This window comes from Anabrus simplex, chromosome 11 (genome assembly GCF_040414725.1).
Source record: "Anabrus simplex isolate iqAnaSimp1 chromosome 11, ASM4041472v1, whole genome shotgun sequence".
NCBI classification, from domain to species: Eukaryota; Metazoa; Arthropoda; class Insecta; order Orthoptera; family Tettigoniidae; genus Anabrus; species Anabrus simplex.
In genome coordinates, this window is record NC_090275.1 from 14,146,848 (window position 1) to 14,168,210 (window position 21,363).

General features: G+C 38.9%; 1 protein-coding gene across 1 annotated transcript in view; it reads left to right on the forward strand.

Annotated features, from left to right (window-relative positions):
- Positions 1-21,363, forward strand: part of LOC136883525 (titin) — a 122,811-nt gene that overhangs the window by 43,555 nt on the left and 57,893 nt on the right. The window contains exons 2-3 of the mRNA XM_067155890.2: positions 10,875-10,941; positions 12,049-12,206. Of these exons, the coding sequence (XP_067011991.2) occupies positions 10,918-10,941; positions 12,049-12,206 (182 nt within the window). The 5' untranslated portion in view covers positions 10,875-10,917. The remainder of the gene's footprint in view (positions 1-10,874; positions 10,942-12,048; positions 12,207-21,363) is intronic.

A 21,363-nucleotide genomic window follows, 5' to 3' on the forward strand; every position in this document is an offset into this window, starting at 1 on the left:
AATATACAAATATTACTCTAGTAAATAAGTCTGTCGTGTTCATAAAAGAAGACTACAATAAATGGAGTATAAGTACAGCCTTTTACATATTGAAATATGTAACAAATCTATCACGCATCTGAGCAGATAAATTGTGCTCTCCTTCCTTCCAGTTGTAGATTTCCAAGAGCCTCTAGTACTGCTTCTTGAGGTTCTAGTAAATGCTCAAGCCTCATACCAGAGTTTGTTGAACTCAAATAATTATGTCGAATGCGTGCAGCTTTTACCAATAGATGTAGTTGTATCCACTTTTACCGGGATTGGCCTAATACCCTCCTTATTATCAACTACCGCCAAAAGTAACGCTTCTTCCAGATGTACTTACACGATTTTTGCTACCACCGCATTGTTTGGTGTGAAAAAGACCGCGATCGCTCTAGTGTGTGGGAGCGTGCTGACCATACGACACCTCGTAATCTGCAGGCATTCGGGCTGAGCAGCGGTCGATTGGTAGCTTTCGGGGCTGTTTCGCCATGGGATCTGGTTTTGGTTTTATTCCAATTATTAGGAGCATTCATTATTACATACCAGCATACAGTATATACTAAAAATCTCGAGAAAAATGCACGTGCTCTGTTTTCAAGTCGCGGTCCAGACGTGGCAACAACTTGAATCAAGTCAGTCACGTGACGACTCGGAAACTCCAACTTGATTGTCCTGACTTATTCATGCGCGGAAAGGTGAATGAATGTCGACTTGCTTCAAGTACTTGACTCCAGTAAACTGTCCCCATGTGAATTAAGCTTATTGAACATTTATCTTAATCAATTATTCCATTCCCTATCTTCCTATGAGTAAATATTTGCCCCATTTTGTCTTCTTGAATGCGAACTTTATCTTCATATTATGATAGTTTCTACTTTTAAAAACACCACTCGGGCTTATTCGGCTACTAATGTAATTCCACGCCATCTCTCTGCTACAGCTGGAACATACCGCTTAGTCGAGCAGCTGATCTCCTTACTCCCAAGTCTTCCCAGTCCAATGTTTGCTACATTTTTGTTACGCTTCTCTCATTGGAAATCACACAGAAAAACACAATCGTGCCGCTTTCCTTTTGATCTATTCCAGTTCTCGAATCAAGTAATCCTGGAATCATATTCTAATTAGGGTCTTAGTAGAAACTTATACGCCTTCTCCTGTGCATCCTTACTACAACCCCTAAATAGCCTCATAACCATGTGCAGAGATCTGTACCCTCCATTTACAAGCTCGTTATGTTAAGGCTGGATCATGGGAGACTACTGGCAAAAATGAGTGCAAGTGGATTAGACCAAAGAGTGGCTTAGTAGGTTGCTATAGTTCTAGAAAATAGAATTCAGAGAATTAGAGTAGGCGAAACTTTATCTGACCCTGTAATAATTAAGAGGGGATTTCCTCAAGGCAATATTATTGGACCTTTATGTTTTCTTATATATATCAATGATATGAATAAAGAAGTGGAATCAGAGGTAAGGCTTTTTTGCAGATGATGTTATTCTGTACAGAGTAATAAATAAGTTACGGTACAAGATAGTGAGCAACTGCTAAATGACCTCGATAATGTTGTGATATGGACAGCAGGCAATGGTATAGTGATTAAACGAGTTTAAAAGTCATGTTATGAGTTTCACAAACAGGAAAAGTCCTCTCAGTTTTAATTATTGCGTTGATGGGGTTAAAGTTTCTTTTGGGGATCATTGTAAGTATCTGAGTGTTAATATAAGGAAAGATCTTCATTGAGGTAATCACATAAATGGGATAGTAAATAAAGGGTACATATGTCTGCACATGGTTATGAGGGTATTTAGGGGTTGTAGTAAGGATGTAAAGGAGAAGGCGTGTACGTCTCTAGTAAGACCCTAACTAGAGTATGGTTCCAGTGTATGGGACACTCACCAGTATTACCTAATTCAAGAACTGGAAAAAAATCCAAAGAAAAGCAGCTCGATTTGTTCTGGGTGATTTCCGACAAAAGAGTAGCGTTACAAAAATGTTGTAAAGTTTGGGCTGGGAAGACCTGGAAGACAGGAGACGAGCTGCTCGACTAAGTGGTATGTTCCGAGCTGTCAGTGGAGAGATGGCGTGGAATGACAGTAGTAGACAAATAAGTTTGAGTGGTGTCTTTAAAGTACGTTAGGTCACAGTATGAAGATGAATTTGGAATTCAAGAGAACAAATTGGGGAAAATATTCGTTTATAAGAAGGGGAGTTAGGGACTGGAATAACTTACCACGGGAGATGTTCAATACATTTCCAATTTCTTTGCAATAATTTAAGAAAAGGCGGATCACTAGTGATTAATTGATTGTAGAACAAAATAATGTGGTACCACAATGGAGATCTTTCCTAATATATATATATATTTTTTTTGCTAGTTGCTTTACGTCGCACCGACACAGATAGGAACAGGAAAGGGCTAGGAGTGGGAAGGAAGCGGCCGTGGCCTTAATTAAGGTACAGCCCCAGCATTGGCCTGGTGTGAAAATGGGAAACCACGGAAAACCATTTTCAGGGCTGCCGACAGTGGGGTTCGAACCTACTATCTCCCGAATACTGGATACTGGCCGCACTTAAGCGACTGCAGCTATCGAGCTCGGTTTTCCTAATATTAACACATAAGTACTTACAGGCATTGTTAAGGCATGAAGTCTATACATTCTGACACCGTGGTTAGCCGGTTCGAATCCCGTTGGTCGAAAACATTTTCACCATCAGAATATTGACCGGCAGGGTAGGAGATTTGGTGGTATACAATCTCTAATCACTAGATTGCATGCCCAAAGCCTGGATTAAATTCCAAACCTCTCTGCAATGCTCATTTGTATTGAGGGCATATGATGTTGTTGATGGTGCTTTGTCTGTCGGATGGAGACGTAAAGCCTCGAGTAGATAGTGCTATTCGACAGGAGTAGGCTGTGTGCCGCCACCGTCGATTAGCACCAGGGAATCTACTCTCCTCCTACTATCTTATATCACGTCATTCATTTCATCTCATTAACTCCTCTGAGGAGTTTGACGTCAGGAAGGGCATCCGTTTGTAAAAACTCGCTACGAAGATTCATCTCACTTTATACCCAACCCCGAGGAGAAATGGAACAAGGGCTGGACACAAGCACACGCACGGTGATCCCCATGAGGTGCTATCACCCTGTCAGCACAGTACTTCTCCTCTTGGTGAAATAATGACTTTTCACCCCGTTAACCGTCACCTCACAACATTGTCGAGGTCTTTTTGCAGTTGCTCGCAATCCTGTAATTTACTTACTACTCTATACAGAGAAATTTTGGCAAATATAGGGTTGTGCTATTTTCTGGCATAGCATTAAAAGTGGCTGACTTGTGAGATTTACCAAGTTTTATTTTCTATTCATATTGCGTATTGTTCTCTGTGAAAATATAGTAGTGTTGGCATTCTTGGCAACACTGTGTTAGCTCACCTACACTAATCTCTATTCTCTGCATTCGTAAAATTTGAATGGCGGGAGAAACGGTTTCAAATAAGTCGCAATTACGATCTTGGAAACTGTTACTGAAGAACAGCCGTCACTAGTAGCTGAACATTCTGCAAGGGAAAAATAAGGATCTACGGTGTGGTTTGTTATTTGTTTTTGACAATGGAACCGGACATCAATAAGGAAAGAGTCACAACAATGGACATTCAAAGGGACATCCATAAAAACACCAAAAAGAAATTGTGTGGAATGTGTAGGAAAGCAGACCATGTACGACAGTGCAGTGCTTGCAAATCCCATGTCCATACCAAGTGTGTCTTGTTGTTGTTTAAACAGCCTCATGGTTTAATAATCTGCCCCATGTGTAAACATCATGCATACTTGACTGATTTTTGACGACAAAAGGTTAGAATGTGTAGGCCTACAATCTACAATTCTGAATCAAGAAGATGCAGTAATTATCTTTGAATTTGCTATATTTTCTGGTTGGAAACTGTAAGACTATAAGAGCTGCACTTTAATGTACCCAAGATCACGTAGGCCTAAGGAATGTGAAATTGTTGCTTTAATAGTGATAATGAACACATTTGTGAGAAGCAGTTTTAGATGACGACACACAAGGTATTAGCCGTGTTGCTGAAGATCAACATTCTAATTTTTAGAGACATGGTATTTAGAAAAAGGTTTTCTTATCTACATTTTTTTTGCTGTAAGATTCATATATCTCTAAAATATTCATTCACCCAAGATGATTTGTGTATTAATTCCTTTGGCAGTGCTTTAAAATTCAAATAAATGAAGTGCAAATAATATTAACTGAATCTTCCAATCACGATTCATTTCTGTATTTTCTCAGCATCGTTGTGACCTGTCAAAATAGTACGTTTCTCCAGGACTAGTGTGTCTCAGCATCTTCTTGTTGGGATGTAAACATTATGAGACATAATTTTGATCTATTAGCAGTTTTGTTTCAAAATAACTGTGAAGAATAAATTAATGAGTTGAGTAGAGGGCCTACTCTTCTCTCCTAAACATCGATGACCAGAGAGAGTAGGCTACTAATAGGCCTACGTACAGTTCGTTTTTTATAATACAAAATCTAACTAAATGTTTATAATATCCCATGAATGCTTCTTGGACGTATCTTTAATAGACAAACTTAAGAATTTCGAGGTATTTCCTAGACTTCAAGTAAGTCATAGAAGTCTAGGGTACCTCCATAGTACTAGTAGCAACATACTGTGCGCTGAACTTTTTGCGACACTTCGTTTTACCACGTAGGTGGGACAAGGAGGGAATTTCAGCTGGAACTGAAAGCTGAATTAAGTCGATAGTATGATCGATATACATTTTACAAACCGTTATTATCTATTATCACAATTTTTGCCGATTTTCCTGTCATGTAATTGGATTTTCCTCCGTTCCAATGGTTTTCAAAAGTTCATTTTCACCTATTCATATATTTCTTTGCTTCACTGTATAGACTGAATCACTCACTGTCTTCGTAATATACGAACCGTACACCGTAGCCGTACTGTAGAAAGCGCGCCAAGCCCATCGGCTGATCAATTGAGGCGAACTAAGCCAAATACGGTAGAGACTGTATTTGACTAAGCGAATGTTACAAATATCCTTGTGCACAAGGATTGGGAGAATTCTTTGGATAACTGGGACTGTTGAAGCACAGAACTTTGCATGTTTGTTCTTTAAATTTATCACATCAGGATTTACGGAAACAGCTGTTATTAAGAAAATGAGACTTCATAGTTTAGGTTAGGTATGGTATTTTCACGTGGTGAGTAATATCAATTCAAGGGACGTGGAATTTACTAATTTAATTGTTATCGTATAACACGTTTTTGTGGAAATATAATGTGTTGCGAATTTAAATACACTGTGTGAAAATTCGCAGTTGCCACAATGCTAAGAACGTGTGCCTACTACGGCGAAAATACAACTATAAAAGTAAAAATAAGTACAATAATATTTTCATTCATATGAGGGCAGGTTACTTTTATGAAAAACGAAAATCCTAACCGAAAATGCACCTGTTACGAAGAATAAAGGAGTATGTTTCACTCGTTTTCCCTAGCCGATGATCAGTTCTGCTTTTGACTTTATTGTTACACAGATTTAGGGCAGGGCGTTTTATTGTTGGTACAGAACAAGCATAAAAGTGGACAGTAACATTGCCGTCGTGAAGTACATCACGAAGTCAGTGAACAATAACATTCGGAGTTTTGCAATTACACCGCCAGATGTCTCACGGCGATCCTAAATCCATTTTTGGTATCATAGATTACCAAATCCGTATCGCGAAGATAACGATTCAGTACTAGGTAACCGAAGTGTCACAAAAAATGTCGCGGATAGTACATCCTCTGGATTTTTACCTTCCTTAGATTTCTTTCCTTACTTTCCTTTGATAATATTACAAATTTTGCTGTTATCCCTAGTTTCTTCCATTCTCTGTTCATAATTTTTTTATAGCTTCCCCTCATTTTTCTTGTTTCTTGGCAGTCCTTTAGTAGATGTGTCACTTTCATATCATTACATAACATGCATTTATTTATCTTTTTTTTTTAATGTCCCGTTTCGGGTTGCCATAAGGTTCAGGATGAAATTCAGGACACCAACATCAACAAGTTCCAAATATAGGTGCCGACTCCACGGGAGTGCTTGCCCCATGCATATAGTGGTACGGGGAAACAATTATGTTTTTGCTCCCATAAAAATATTTGATATATTCATCCCTGCCCCCGTGCCTGTGATTCCAGCGAGTGTATTCGGGTAATTCCATGTGAACTGTTTCATCCATTACCAAAAGACACGCCTGCTATATGAAGTTAATGTTAAAAATCAAATAGAGAAGTAATGAAAAATCATACTTTAAGTAAAATACCTACTTTACAAACCACTCCAAAATTAAATAATATTCAATGTTATTTGCATAGATTTTTAAGTAGAAGATGGCACATTCCCTTTCAGAAGCATTTGAGCAAAATTTTAAATAATTTGTTCTGATTTTTAAAAATCAGGACGTTTAGGGATTTTTAAAAATTCAGTCAGGACGTCGGGACACTTGCTGAAATTCAGGACAATCCCGCTTCTTCAGGACGTACGGCAACCCTGGTCCCGTCTGGTGGCCATGATCATTAAAGCGTGAAGTCTACACGGTCTGATACAATAGTTAGCAGGTTCGAGTCCCCTAGGTCGAAAATTAATCACCATCAGAATGTTGGTCGGGAGTGTAGGTGAGGTGGTGGTATACAATTTTGCTATTACATTTTGCGTTTGCTGTGTGTTTTGCTATGTATTCTACTCTTTGGACCACCTTTTGCAAACTCCTGATACATTTCTTTTCCAGTCATACCCGTTCCTGTCATCCAGTAGTTTCTTCACCCCATCCACCCAGTATTCCTCATTTTGGTGTTTCATTCCGTGCTGATACTCTGTTCCTAGAATTTCACCTCTGGTCCCCATTCAGAATAACTATTCAGTGGTATAATTTCTCTGTTTACTACAAGAAGAAGAATTTGCTTTACGTCGCATCGACACAGATAGGTCTTATGGCGACGATGGGGATAGGCTTAGGAGTGGGAAGGAAGTGGCCGTGGCCTTAATTAAGGTACAGCTCCAGCATTTGCCTAGTGTGGAAAGGGGAAACCACAGAAAACCATCTTCAGGGCTGCCGACAGTGGGGTTCGAACCCACTATCTCCCAGATGCCAGCTCACAGGTGTGTTATTGGACATTATAAATTTTCCAGCTAACTCATTCCTGGTTGCCAGCGTTTCACCCCAGTGTGCTAAATTGGACTCATCATTTGGTAAATAGCACACCTACCAGGACGCATGGCTAATACATACCGTGGAGGCCACTGTGTAGGCTACTTGGAGCCACCGGCAGTGTCATTGCATTTGAGAGACTTTGTCTCATTTTCGAAAATTGATGCCTGCTTGGCCATCAGATAATAAAGATGTTGATTCCCATAGGGAACCTGAAATATTTGTCCTGAATGAGTAAATTTATAATACCAATATAGTTGGTCTGTTATTGGACATAATAAATTTTCCAGCAAACTCATTCCTGGTTGCGTATGCATACACTAATAGGCAACGAGAACATTAATTCAAATTTGTTTTTAAAAAAAAGGGGGTGGAGGGGCAGCCTAAGGTGGGGAAATGAACATCTCAACTCTTTCCCATCAACATCATTCTGTTCATACTTGTTTCAGCTGAGCTGAGTTCTAGAAGATTCCTCAAGTTCTGGTATTTTAGTACTTCACGTGGTCTTATGTGAGGTACTGTCTTCAAATTGGAACAAAGCTGAGAGCTTGCATAGGACATGTGATTGTGATGAGTGTTTTTCACATTTTTATTTGTCTTACATTGAATTTCATGCTTGCTTCACTTCATCTATATTTATGTCTTCCCGTAACTTTGATTTTGACTGATGATGGTCTCTGGTAAGACCGAAACTAGTTTCACCAAGTATATTTGTAACTTTTTAAGGTTTTGACATGTTTTGACATGGGCATGTAAACTTGTCACACAGATGTAGTGTATATCGACCCGCTCATAATCTAATTTCACCTTTAGTGACTGCGGCCTTTCTCCCAAGAGTCAGGGATCTTCTTTCTTCACCAGCCTCTTTTGCAAAGTCTCTACCTGAAGTTGATCTGTGGTATGTTTTGATGTCTGATTGATATTTTTCAAATAGGCTTTGGGACGTGCTGGTCAACGAAGATCCTATGATGACACCCTCATATGTTTGCTGATTGAAAGAATCACAGAAGTCAGTGTACTGGATAGATTGGTAGGGATATGTTAAATAAGTTGTCTGCTTGCAAATGGATAATTTACTTTTGGAGACAATGGTATCTGCTGGAGTGTTGTGAAGATACTGATCCGTAAGGATATTTATTGAAATGACACCTTATTTCTAAACTTAGATCACCTTCCTCCATATCAGACTGATAGATAATAACACATGGGAGCATTGTTATGTCTCATAAAATGAGCAGTAATATCAGAAATTAAGAAAAGAAAAAATTAAATCCAGTGGTCTCGGCAAACAAGGTAGTCCCATTTTTTAGACTAATCAGTCAATCAATAATCTGCGTTTAGGGCAGTCGCCCTGGTGGCAGATTCCCTATCAATTCTTTACATCATATTTACATTTATTTATAATGGTTTACCTAGCTTTTCTTAAATATTTTCAACGAACTTGGAAATTTATCGAACATTTCCTATGATAATTAATTCCACTCCCTTACTCCTTGTCTTATAATAAATGTTTTATTGCACACAAATGTGCATGGAAAAAAATTCTTATGAGCAGTCGTCTGTACAGAATTTTGTTAAGGGTTCTATTCTCAGTTTACACTTAAGTACGTGGTAGCGTTCACAAAGTTCGCTGCATCTTTTGCATCTGCAGTCTGGACTTGGCTCATGAAAGTTCGGTTTAATACACAGGCGTTGGTGAAACCCATGGACTGAGAGTCTGGTCACAACGTGTCTCAACTCATAGCCTTCCTGAGTCCAGTTGCGGTTGATCATCGCATCACACTGGTAAAAGTCCCACCATATGCTGTCTCTCTTTTGTTGAAGCTCTTGTAGGAGTTCCTTATACGCTGGGGTGGCCGGGAGCAGTAGTTTCAAACGCAGCTTTTCCACAAAGAATAATTCCCTCGACAGTTGGTATACGAGGCGTGATGGAGTGTACTTTGACAGGCAAAGTACTTTCTTTAGATAGAATGAAAGCACTCCTTGTCTTATAAATGAATATTTTCCCCAACCTGTCATCTTCAATTCCAACTTTATCTTCATATTATCATCTTTCCTACTTTTAAAAGCTCCACCTCAAGCTTATTCTTCTACTTATTCCACACCAACTCACCACCGACAGCACGAAACATACCACATAATACCAATATAGTTGGTCTTTTATTGGACATTATAAATTTTCCAGCTGACTAATTCCTGGTTGCCAGCGTTTCGCCCCAGTGTGCTGAATTGGGCTTATCAGTTGGTAAATAGCACACCCACCAAGACGCATGGCTAGTCCATACCGTGGAGGCCACTGCGTAGGCTACTTGGAGCTACCGGCAGTGCCAATGCACTATGAGAGATTTTGTCTCATTTTCAAAAATTGATGTCTGCTTGGCCATCAGATGGTACAGATGTTGATTCCCATAGTGAACTTGAAATACTTGTCCTGACTGAGTAAATTTATAATATCACTTAGTTGGTCTGTTATTGGACATTATAAATTTTCCAGCAAACTCATTCCTGGTTGCCAACGTTTCGCCCCAGTGTGCTAAGTTGGGCTCATCAGTTTTTAAATAGCACACCTACAAAGACGCATGGCATAATGTCCAATAATGGAACAACCACCGGTATATTGGTATTATAAATTTACTCATTCAGGAAAAATCAGCATCTGTATCACATACCACATAGTCGAGCATCTCGTCTCCTTACTCCCAAGTCTTTGCAGCCCAATGTTTGCAACATTTTAGTAACACCACTCCTTTGTCGGAAATCACTAAGAACAAATCATGGTGTTTTCCTTTGAATTTTTTTTCCAGTTCTCGTATCAAGTAGTCCTGGTGAGGATCCCATACTCTAATTGCGGTCTTAACAGAGACTTATATGCCCCCTCCTTTACATCCTTACTCCAACCCCTCGACTCTACTGAAGTCTTCAAGCCCCACGAGAAGGGCTGATGTTGTCATCGATCGTCAGTCAGGCAGAGCTATGGTTCACAGCCCAGCTATGAGATTTGAGAGAGATCTAAAGCAGGCTGACGAGGTGGACGAGCCGTGTCTGCTCTACTTATCTGACCACTACAACATATGGGCAGTAGTGGGGTTACTGTCTGGAATTGCCTAAAGGATATTGATATTATCCTAAATACTTTAAAGAGTGTGTCCATGGGAATTATCAAAGATTCTCTCAGTATTCTACATCATCTCTATTTCATCTCAATCGATTAAACTTCTAAACTTCCGATTTTGATGTCTGATTTGTAGGAATTTCGAGTATTCCTACTCTCGTACTACTCTTGTAAATACACAATTTTGGTTTTTTTAGCCAAGGTAAGAAATTACTGATTTTCTTTCAGGACCCTCATGATCAGTCATTTTGCATGAGTTGATACCATTTCTGTGGATAAATAAAACCTTTAACTTGTTTTTTACACCTTGTGCACCAATTAAAAACTCCTGATTTACATGAATTAAGGAAACTTATAAATTATACTGATCATAAAGAAAACTATTTTCAGAATGTACAGTATTGTAAATAGCGTACGAACCCCATCCCATCCTTAAAACTGATTTTCATACCTCTGAAACATTTCTCAGTCTTATCATGTGTACTTCGTGTGCCTATTTCAGAGACCAAGGGACTCAGATTGACTTGCCAGATGCTGAACAGTACATGTACCCGTTGGATCGCTATCTGGTAAGTCTCTTTATTTCACTATTATATATTTTTTTGCTGATGATAAAAGTAAATGATGTTCACACTCCTAAAAGAGTGCGAAATCTAAAATAATGTAATGTAAAATAATATTTCAATTCTGTTGTGTTAAAATTCAAAAGCAGAATACTTTTTTAAATATTATTTGATGTGTTACTTATCTGGCAAGGTGAAGGTCTTCACTTATTCCTAACCAGATTAATATAAGGCTACTTATTATATTTACAAATCCTAACAAAATATTCCTAATTAACTATTATGTTAATTGATGACAGATAAGTAGGCCTAATTAATAATATATATCCAGTTTACACATAGAATAACAACGTAAAAACTAAAACAGTTATTAAACTCAATCCGTTTAAACGTGAACCAAGTATTACAAACGTTTAGTTTAATATTAAACTTACATATAAATAATTAATAAATAAGAACATTTTCATTCAATTCATCTTCCGTCATCCCCAACCCCGTATCAAGAAACAGGAATAAGGCGTAAGACATACAGTGAAATAATTAAAATACACGTATACAATAAGATACGTACATATGATTTTCTGTGTTTGAATATAATGTGATCCAGCGAGTAAGATTGTGTTTTTAATATCTAAAAAAACATCATTCGTACGGGCACTCAGATTTAGCCCCACAAACATTCCCATACAGCTGTTTTAACTGGATTTTTAGACAGCAGTGACTTCTCGATCCTAACTGTAGTTTAAAAATGATGTGCATTTATGTACTCTAGTTTAAAATTGGAAATCTCCAAAATACTTTTGTTTATTATTTATTAGTGGAATGACTGGGCGAGTTAGCCATGCTGTTAGTGGCGCGCAGCTGTGAGCTTGCATCCGGGAGATGGTGGATTCGAACCTCAATGGATTCTTGCGATTATTGATTGGGTGGACCAAAACCTAACATTGTTTATTAGTTTTAACTGTATCAGTACAGATCTACATGATGAAGGTAGTAAATTGTACTAATAGGTTGGGCTTGCCGAGTAAAGGGCGCGCTCGTCTCCTCCAATGCCGCCTGTCAAGTGTTGTTCCTACTCGGCAGATGTTATATTAATATAATGATTTGTGCCAGGGCACGAAGCCGGGGCTCACGCAGCCGGAGGAATGGCAACCGAAGGCGCCCCCTTCCTCGCCGTCAAACGACAGCGACTTCTTCGAGCGTGCCCAGAGCGTGGTTCGTGAAGCCGAGACTCAGCTGGACTCCTTCAGGAAAATATACAACATTGAGAGGTAAGTGGTTCACAGTCCCTTTCTCTGCGGTGCACTTGTGGAAGTTGGGTATACTTGCCTTTCTTTTTAGTGGCGGGAGTGTCCGAGGACATGCTCAGCTCTCCAGTTCTGTAGCTACACGTACCTCTGTGCAACGGTGTTGTCTGTACGGAACGGCAAGGAAGCGGCCGTGGCCTTGAGAAATGGAAAACCACGGAAAACTATTTCGAGGATGGCTGAAGCCACTTCTCCCCCGAGTGCAGAGCTAGCGATCATAAGTGAGCTAACCTGTTTGCTATTTATGGTAGAGGAAGAAAAAAGTACAATAAACATCTAAATGTGATTTAATGTAAAAAAAATATTGAGCATATTTATGTTTATAAATGAATGTGTATATTTAATTTCACAGTTCTTCACAAACACACAACCACTTCACCTGCTCACAAAATAATATAATGTTTTAAAGAAATGCATGTATTTAGAAGAAAAAAACAGTTTTTCTACTGTCACAAACCTGTTGTATATTTGTGTTCAGTTTCGTTGTCATAATCAGCCTGTTTATCCTTAATTGCTCCATGGTATTTTAGTGTTACTGTGGATATTGAAACACCTTTTTTTGATGGTAAGTTTATCTGTATGTACTTAACTTTATTACAGCTACGGAAGAAAATACGTTCACAAAGGTAATAGCTAGTGAATGGAATCAAAGAACAGAGTATTACCTTGCTGATAAGAACTCTAGCAACGACTGTAACTGGAACCTTCTTTTCAACGTCGAGTCGGTAGAAACGTTAATGAGCTGCTCTGCTTCTTCCCTGTTTAAGACCGGCCTTCTTAGCCCAAGTTAGTGGGGTCCTTCTGGTCCAGTGCATTTGAAAGTACTCAGTGACATCAGCCCTGTGTCAGTAGAGTCACAGCACATTAAAGAATTCATGCGGGACAAAATTCCGATACACCATAGACTCCGAAAACTGTAAAAGTAATTCATGGGATATAATAGCATTAACATTATTAATATCAAACATATCATTTTGTCCTCTGAGGACCACGGTTAACACTTACCAGACTTTCTGGATTTCCAGTACTTTTCATCATGATAAAGAATGCAATTTTTTGCTTGGTGCATCACTTTTCTCTCTTTCCAGAAGATCCATTATCCTGTGTACTCAGATCCTGATCTTACTTCTTTCTTGTACCAGTGCCTCAGCTCCTCCTTTGCCCATGGAGTGGTACATTTACAAGTCATGAGAGGATCAAGAAATCATCAAGATATTCTGATGTTAGGCATTCAAGTCAGATGACTGTAAAACATAAGATGGTGCTTCTTCATAAGTTTTGAGTACAGCTATGCATTTGACCTCAGCCAATATTTGCCCACAGAATTTTAATGTGGGCCAAGGATCTTTTGTAGGAATTTCCTCTGTCTTACCATGCTGAGTGAGAGCAGGCATTCAGCAGCATATAAGGCTTCAGGACATACTGCTGTAGTGTAGTGGTGGTATTTAGCCTGCCATGAGATCAATCTGGAGGGATAAGTAGGTTGGCAGAGGTGAAAAGTTGTCTCCATGTGTTTAGCCCAATATTTCAGGGCTTTTCTCTTAATTTTCTTCGTATCCCGCACCATGCAGGATCAGTCACTTCCATTGTTCTCTGTCCTGGGCTACTTCAGTATTTAGATTCTTTTCCATCAAATCTTCTTGTGCCAGGTCCATCCACTTTTTTTTTTTTGGCTACCCACGCTTCCTCTTCCTTTCAACTTGCATGCATGTAATGTTTTTGCAACATAGTCATTGTCCCTCCTCATTAGATGCCAGAGCACCTTATTCTTGCCTCCTGAATCTTTACCCCAATATTGGTAGTTTTCAGAGTGTTCATTTCGGGGATTTCCACACATCCTCGACCCTGCTACCTCTGATCTGCTGATATTGTTCTCCCTGAGAGGCACCATTTCTATAGCATACAGCATAGCTGGTCTCAAGCTCTCCTATCGGCACTTTCCTATCGCAGATCTGCCCTGATAACTCTCTCTGTTTTCATCTTTTTTTGGATTCTAGAAGACATTTCCATTGCATCAACTCCATTTTGCTGTTTAATCAATCCCAAGTATCAAAACTCAGAATCCAAGTTGTTGGCAGCACCTTGCAGTTCTATTGCTTGCTCTTGTTATTGAGCTCAGCTTCATGCCTCTTTCTTCTAGAACCCTTCTCCACTGTTCCAGCTTGTTTGCAACCCTACGCACAGTACAATGTTATCCGCATATAACATGGTCCAGCATATTTCCTCTCTCACCTCTTTGGTCAGCACCTCCGTGAGGACATTAAACAGGAAGGGACTTAGGGCTGAACCTTGATGCAATCCAACTTTATCTGAAGGTTATCTGACTCTCCCAAACTGCTTCTGACTCTGGTTTTAACATTTCTGTACATATCTTGAGTCGACCGGATGTGCTTTTCTGGTACCATCGTTTCCCTCAGACACCTCCCAACGTCTATCATCATACATCAGATGCAGCTCCTGTTGTTTCGGAACTTTTCCACCAGTTGTCTCAGCACAAAGATAGCTTCCATTTTCGACCGACCAGGCATAAAGCCAAACTGCTCCTTTGCGGTACAGACCTCCTCTTGCAGTCGGCCATCGATAATTCTTTCCCATATCTTCATGGTGATTGACATAAGCTTTATTCCCATGTAGTTCTTGCAATCCTTCACATCCCCCTTACCGTTGTATATAGAAACAATTATACTGTCGCTAGAAGAGTCAAGTATTTCTTCTCGTTGGTAAATTTTCATGAAGAGATCCCAGAGCAGATCAATTCCTTCTTGCCTCCACAGAAATCGTATTCAGACTCACCGACTTTCCATTCTTAATCCTATTTACAGCCTTCTCCACTTCTGATATGCTGTGTAAGAAGTCATTCGAAGTACTTCTTCCATCTTATCCTTACATTTGTATGCAGTACTCAACCTTTGGAGTCTTTTAATTGTTTCATATGAGAGATGTCTTTAGTTAACTTATTTCTATACTTTGCTATCTTATAGATATCTTTTGCCATTCCTTTGTTTCTAGTTCACCGTAAAGTTCACGATAAGCAGCTGTCCTTGCTTGTGCAACTATTCTTTTATCTTCTTGCTTTCTCTTGCGGTATGGATCTCTGCAACATAATCCATCTTTTCTTTGCCTCACTTTTTGCCTTTACTGCCCTCTGTCCAGCACCATCCCTCGTGATGTATCTCACCACGGGTCTCTCTCAGCATTTGCTTTGCACAGTTCATAAAGACATTTGCATTCTGAGTCCCTTATTTTTGTACATTGTCTGTGCAGTTTGATACCAATTCCTTGTGATTACTTTTTACATCCTCTTCTTTTAAACAGAACCACTTGATCCACCTTGGTCCTTGGTGTGGGAAATTTCTTCCCAATTTGAACTTCATACCGATGTACAAGAGCCGATGACCTTGCAGTTTAAAGTGCACTTTCATTAAGATCTTCAAGCAATTGTTTCTCCTTCTAAAAGTTATCGAGTGTACTTGTCTCTGGCTGAAACAAATTGGTGGTAGGCCGCAGGGTTTTGAGGGTTTCCTAGACTTACTTATTAAATGTGTTATTCTATACAACTGACCACGATGTATTCACAATGACAGCTAACCTGCAGCTGAGCATACGAGTCTTATAACAGAGTATGCGTGTGACATCACACATTTAGCACAAAATTTTGCCGTACTCTGAAGCACTATTTCATGAAAACTATGAGATTTACAATTTTTTTTGCAACAACTAGTCTCCTCTTTTATCTGTCAATTGAGACATTAAACATAATTGTAAGGTAAATGCTCTCGTGATATACGCGTTCCACTCAAACGCGAAAAACGTCTTTAAAGTTTCTTTCCGTGTACCCGTTATCGAGGAACGTAAGGCTATGATGGCCAGATCGAAAACAATTGCAAAAATGACAATCCTTTCTCTCTCTGTGTTTCTATTTCCAACAACATGACCTCCACACACTCTTTCAATAGCCATTGTGGCCATTCAAGTGTCACCAACAATTACTTTCTCACAACATTCTAACTCTCAACCATTTCTTCACCCACTGCATTCCAGAACAGATCCTTCTCTTTGTTTGTGACAGCAGCTTGTGGGTTGTATGTACTTAGAACAACTAGCTGTTGTTCTCCCATACACAGTTTCATGTTCTACTTCAGCTTCTTCAATCACTACTGATCTGCATTTAGGGCAGTCGCCCAGGTGGCAGATTCCCTATCTGTTGTTTTCCTAGCCTTTCCTTAAATGATTGCAAAGAAATTGGAAAATTATTGAACATCTCTCTTGGTAAGTTATTCCAATCCCTGACTCCCCTTCCTATGAACAAATATTTGCCCCAATTTGTCCTCTTGAATTCCAACTTTATCTTCATATTGTGATCTTTCCTACTTTTAAAGACACCACTCAAACTTATTCGTCTACTGATGTCCTCCCATGCCATCTCTCCACTGACAGCTCGGAACGTACCACTTATGTCTCAAATATTATTACAATATTATAAGTCCACCTGTTCAATACAATACAATATGATCCACTATTTCATATGGTCAGAATTTTTATACATAATACATTAAAGTCAATGGTACATGTTTCACCCTCCTTACGGGCATCATCAGCCTATATCAATCTTAAAAATAATACATATGGAGTCATTCTAATCTTATAAATTATAGGTTAAAATGTTGAAAAATGATTTCGTAAAACATTATACAATAACATCTAAAACAACGATAATGCACCAAAGTATGTTAAAAGAGAGTAAATTAACTGTTTTTGAAGATTAAAACATGGTTAAACATGAATTTTGAGAGTTTAAAACTAAAATGGATCCTTTTTTTTTTTTTTTATAATATCATTAAGACTGTGATGGCCTTGAGTGTAAACACAATCATCAAAGGGGATGTTTCTTCAATTCCCATGGTTTGAATCGAAGATGGTAAAATCACTGTCAGTTATTTAAAACGGAAGTGTGAATGTAATAAACATGTTAAAATGTATACGGTTGGTATATCTGAAAGTAAAAAAGAAAATGGAACTTCTTGTAGAGGCGTTGCTAATGATAAAATGTATGTCAAAGCTAGCGGATGTCAGTAATTATGTTGGTAGTCGATTTGATTTAAAAGACAGTCAAGTTGATGTTATAATTCCGTTGAAACATTTGTTGGAAGAAATGATGAACCAAAATGAGAATAGTTACTTGTAACGTACCACTTAATCGAGCAGCTCCTCTCCTTTCTCCCAAGTCTTCCCAGCCCAAACTTTGCAACATTTTTGTAATGCTACTCTTTTGTCGGAAATCACCCAGAACAAATCGAGCTGCTTTTCTTTGGATTTTTTCCAGTTCTTGAATCAAGTAATCCTGGTGAGGGTCCCATACACAGGAACCATATTCTAGTTGGGGTCTTACTAGAGACTTATATGCCCTCTCCTTTACATCCTTACTACAACCCCTAAATACTCTCATAACCACGTGCAGAGATCTGTACCCTTTATTAACAATCATATTTATGTGATTACCCCCATGAAGGTCTTTTCTTATATTAACACCTAGGTACTTACAATGATCCCCAAAAGGAACTTTCACCCCATCAACGCAGTAATTAAAACTGAGAGGACTTTTCCTATTTGTGAAACTCACAACCTGACTTTTAATCCCGTTTATCATCATACCATTGCCCACTGTCCATCTCACAACACTATCGAGGTCACCCTGCAGCCGCTCACAATCTTGTAACTTATTTATTACTCTGTACAGAATAACATTATCTGCAAACAGCCTTATCTCTGATTCCACTTCTTTACACATATCATTGATATATATAAGCAAACATAAAGGTCCAATAATACTGCCTTGAGGAATTCCCCTCTTAATTATTACAGGGTCAGATAAAGCTTCGCCTACTCTAATTCTCTGAGTTCTATTTTCTAGAAATATAGCCACCCATTCAGTCACTCTTTTTTCTAGTCCAATAGCACTCATTTTTGCCAGTAGTCTTCCATGATCTACCCTATCAAATGCCTAAGATAGGTCAATCGCAATACAGTCCATTTGGCCTCCTGAATCCAGGATATCTGCTATATCTTGCCGAAATCCTACAAGCTGAGCTTCAGTGGAATAACCTTTCCTAAACCCAAACTGGCTTCTGTCAAACCAGTTATTAATTTCACAAACATGTCTAATAGAATCAGAAAGAATGCTTTCCCAATGCTTACGTGCAATGCATGTCAAACTGACTGGCCTGTAATTTTCAGCTTTATGTCTATCACCCTTTCCTTTATACACAGGTCGTACTATAGCAACTCTCCATTCATTTGGTATAGCTCCTTCAACCAAACAATAATCAAATAAGTATTTCAGATATGGTACTATATCCCAACGCATTGCCTTTAGTATATCCCCAGAAATCTTATCAATTCCAGCTGCTTTTCTAGTTTTCAACTTTTGTAGCTTACTGTAAACGTCATTGTCAACATAGGTAACTTTTAATACTTCTTTAGTATTACTCACCTCCCCTATCTGGACATTATCCTTGTAACCAACAATCTTTACATACTTCTGACTGAATACTTCTGCCTTTTGAAGATCTTCGCATACACACTCCCCTTGTTCATTAATGATTCCTGGAATGTCCTTCTTTGAACCTGTTTCTGCCTTAAAGTACCTATACATGCCCTTCTATTTTTCACTAAAATTTGTATGACCACCAATTATGCTTGCCATCGTGTGCCTTCTCAGTCAACTTATTGGATAGCACAATTCCAACTCCATTTCTCCCTTCTCAATTTGCTTCACTATCTCCCAGCTCCTTGACCTTACTTTCTCCATCTTGTATTTTCCACACACAAAATGTCCAATTATCTCTTTATCGTATCGACACTTTTCTTCCTCTTACTGTTATACTCCCTATGCTCAGAGTGCCAAATCGCCACCACTCTCTCCATAAACTGGACTCGCTTCTTAAGCTGCAGTCGTCCCTGCTGTGGTAGCCCTTGCCCATTTATCACAGCTGTAAACTGATATTGCTGCGCGTTTTGTAAGGGGTACGCCTTAGCTCTCATTTCCACACTGTGTTTCATTGAGAATCATTAGTTGAAATGGCAAAAAGGTTTTATGGCTGGACGCCCTTCCTTCTTTATCCGGGCTTGTGACAGGCAAAGCGACTCAATCCACCCAGTAGTTGTTGCAAACAGAGTTCTTTCACAGCTTCTCCCTCTGATGCATTAAAGAAAATGATCTCTCCAAGACAATTAAAATGAATGTGTTTGTTTTTCCCATATTTGGTATCAAGAAATGCAATGGTATTAATGATGGTGTGATGACATTACTTGAGTTTTTTATAAAGAAATTTGAAGACCTTATAATATTTCACCCTGCTAGGCTATGTTGAGGTCATCTGTCATTAGGCCTAAATCATCTACAAATTGGAATTGAAGAGGACAGATTGGGGCAAATATTCATTTATAGGACGACGAGTAAAGGATTGGAATACATTACCAAGGGAAATATTCAATAAATTTCCAAGTTTGTTGAAAATATTTAAGAAAAAGTCAGGTAAACAATTGATAGGAACTGCCACCTGGGCGACAGATCATTGATTGATTGATTGATTGATTGATTGATTGATTGATTGATTGATTGATTGATACACACTGCTTTGGATCCAGTGCCCAGCCTAATACCATTATTTGGTGGTGTGTTTCTCCACTCATGGATGAACGTTTTAAGAACACAGTTGAAAAGAACAGGTGAGAGCCCATTGCCTTGATGAACACCAGTCTTAATCTCTAAGAATCTAGAGATTTACCTCATGAATTTCACTTGACTATAGCATTAATTATTTAGGTTATGGCTAGTACATAACTCTATATACAAACATTCAAAAATATAACAAACTATATAACACTTCAAACAATCAACCAATTTCAAAAACAGTTCACAAACCCAAATCTAAACTGTCCAACCATTGTACAACCCCGTCAGAAGCATACACAAACTCCTTCAGTTGACCTGAGTATGATCTTGGACATTCAATGACAATATGATGGACGGTCTGTTTCTTCTCACCACAGTCGCACTCAGGGGAGGAGCACATACCCCACTTATGCAACAGTGACCCACATCGTCCATGATTGGTACGGACTATGTTGAGAAGAACCCAAGTGCTTCTGGGGAGATTAAAACTAGGTGGTGGATGTTGAAGACTAAAGAGACTATAGCAGAATTCAGGCAACAGAAATAAGATTCATTAGAACTATGAATCAAGCTATCTGAAAAGAAAAATTTCACAAATGAAATAATTGGGAAGGTTGGTTGCTATTACTAGTGTAATAAAGAAGCACAGACTTCAGTGGTGCACACACATTATGAGAATGAACAGTGAAGAGTTGCCATAAAATACTTTAAATACTTAACTGTCCAAGGAAAGAGACCAAAGGGAAGTCCAAAGAAATGCTGGATAGACACAGTAAAATCAGATGTGAAGGAGAGAGGTCTCAGATGTTATGGAACAGTGTACACCACACATGGGAAACTGGAGCTGAAAAATGATGATGAAGAATAGGTGAAAGTCAGAGTTTGTTTGATGATAGAACGAGTCTTGTTGTTGTCCACACCCATCTCCTCGACAGTATAAAGAAGACTGAATTGGTAGATTGAGTCATAGGCCTCCTTGAATTCACCAAAGTCAAAGAGATCTGATTTTGACAATACATTAGTGCCATTTGTTTTCCCGCATATGGTACATACATAAAGTGCAATCGTATCATAGTCATTAGCTGTTACTTGTGTCTGAGAATAAGTTCTTTTCCTGTCTAACAGCCTGCCTCACACAAAGTACATTTTGTGTATAAACTCTGATGTCCAAAATAGTCAGAGTGAAGGAATAAGATGACAGGAGATCACAACTTGCTAGCTGGGAGCCACACTCTGCGCCTTCTCTCGTCCTTACCCCACACCCGTGATCTGCTTCCAAAGTCACATCGAGGACCCCACTAAACCACACCCCTGCTAGCTATTTTCCCAGTGAACACAGCCGCTGTAAGATCTGCCGTATACATATAGCCAGAAACATATAACGGGATAATAGGACTGATGATGAGAGAAGGTGTGGAGATTGACCTCATCCTTTTTTGTTTTCAT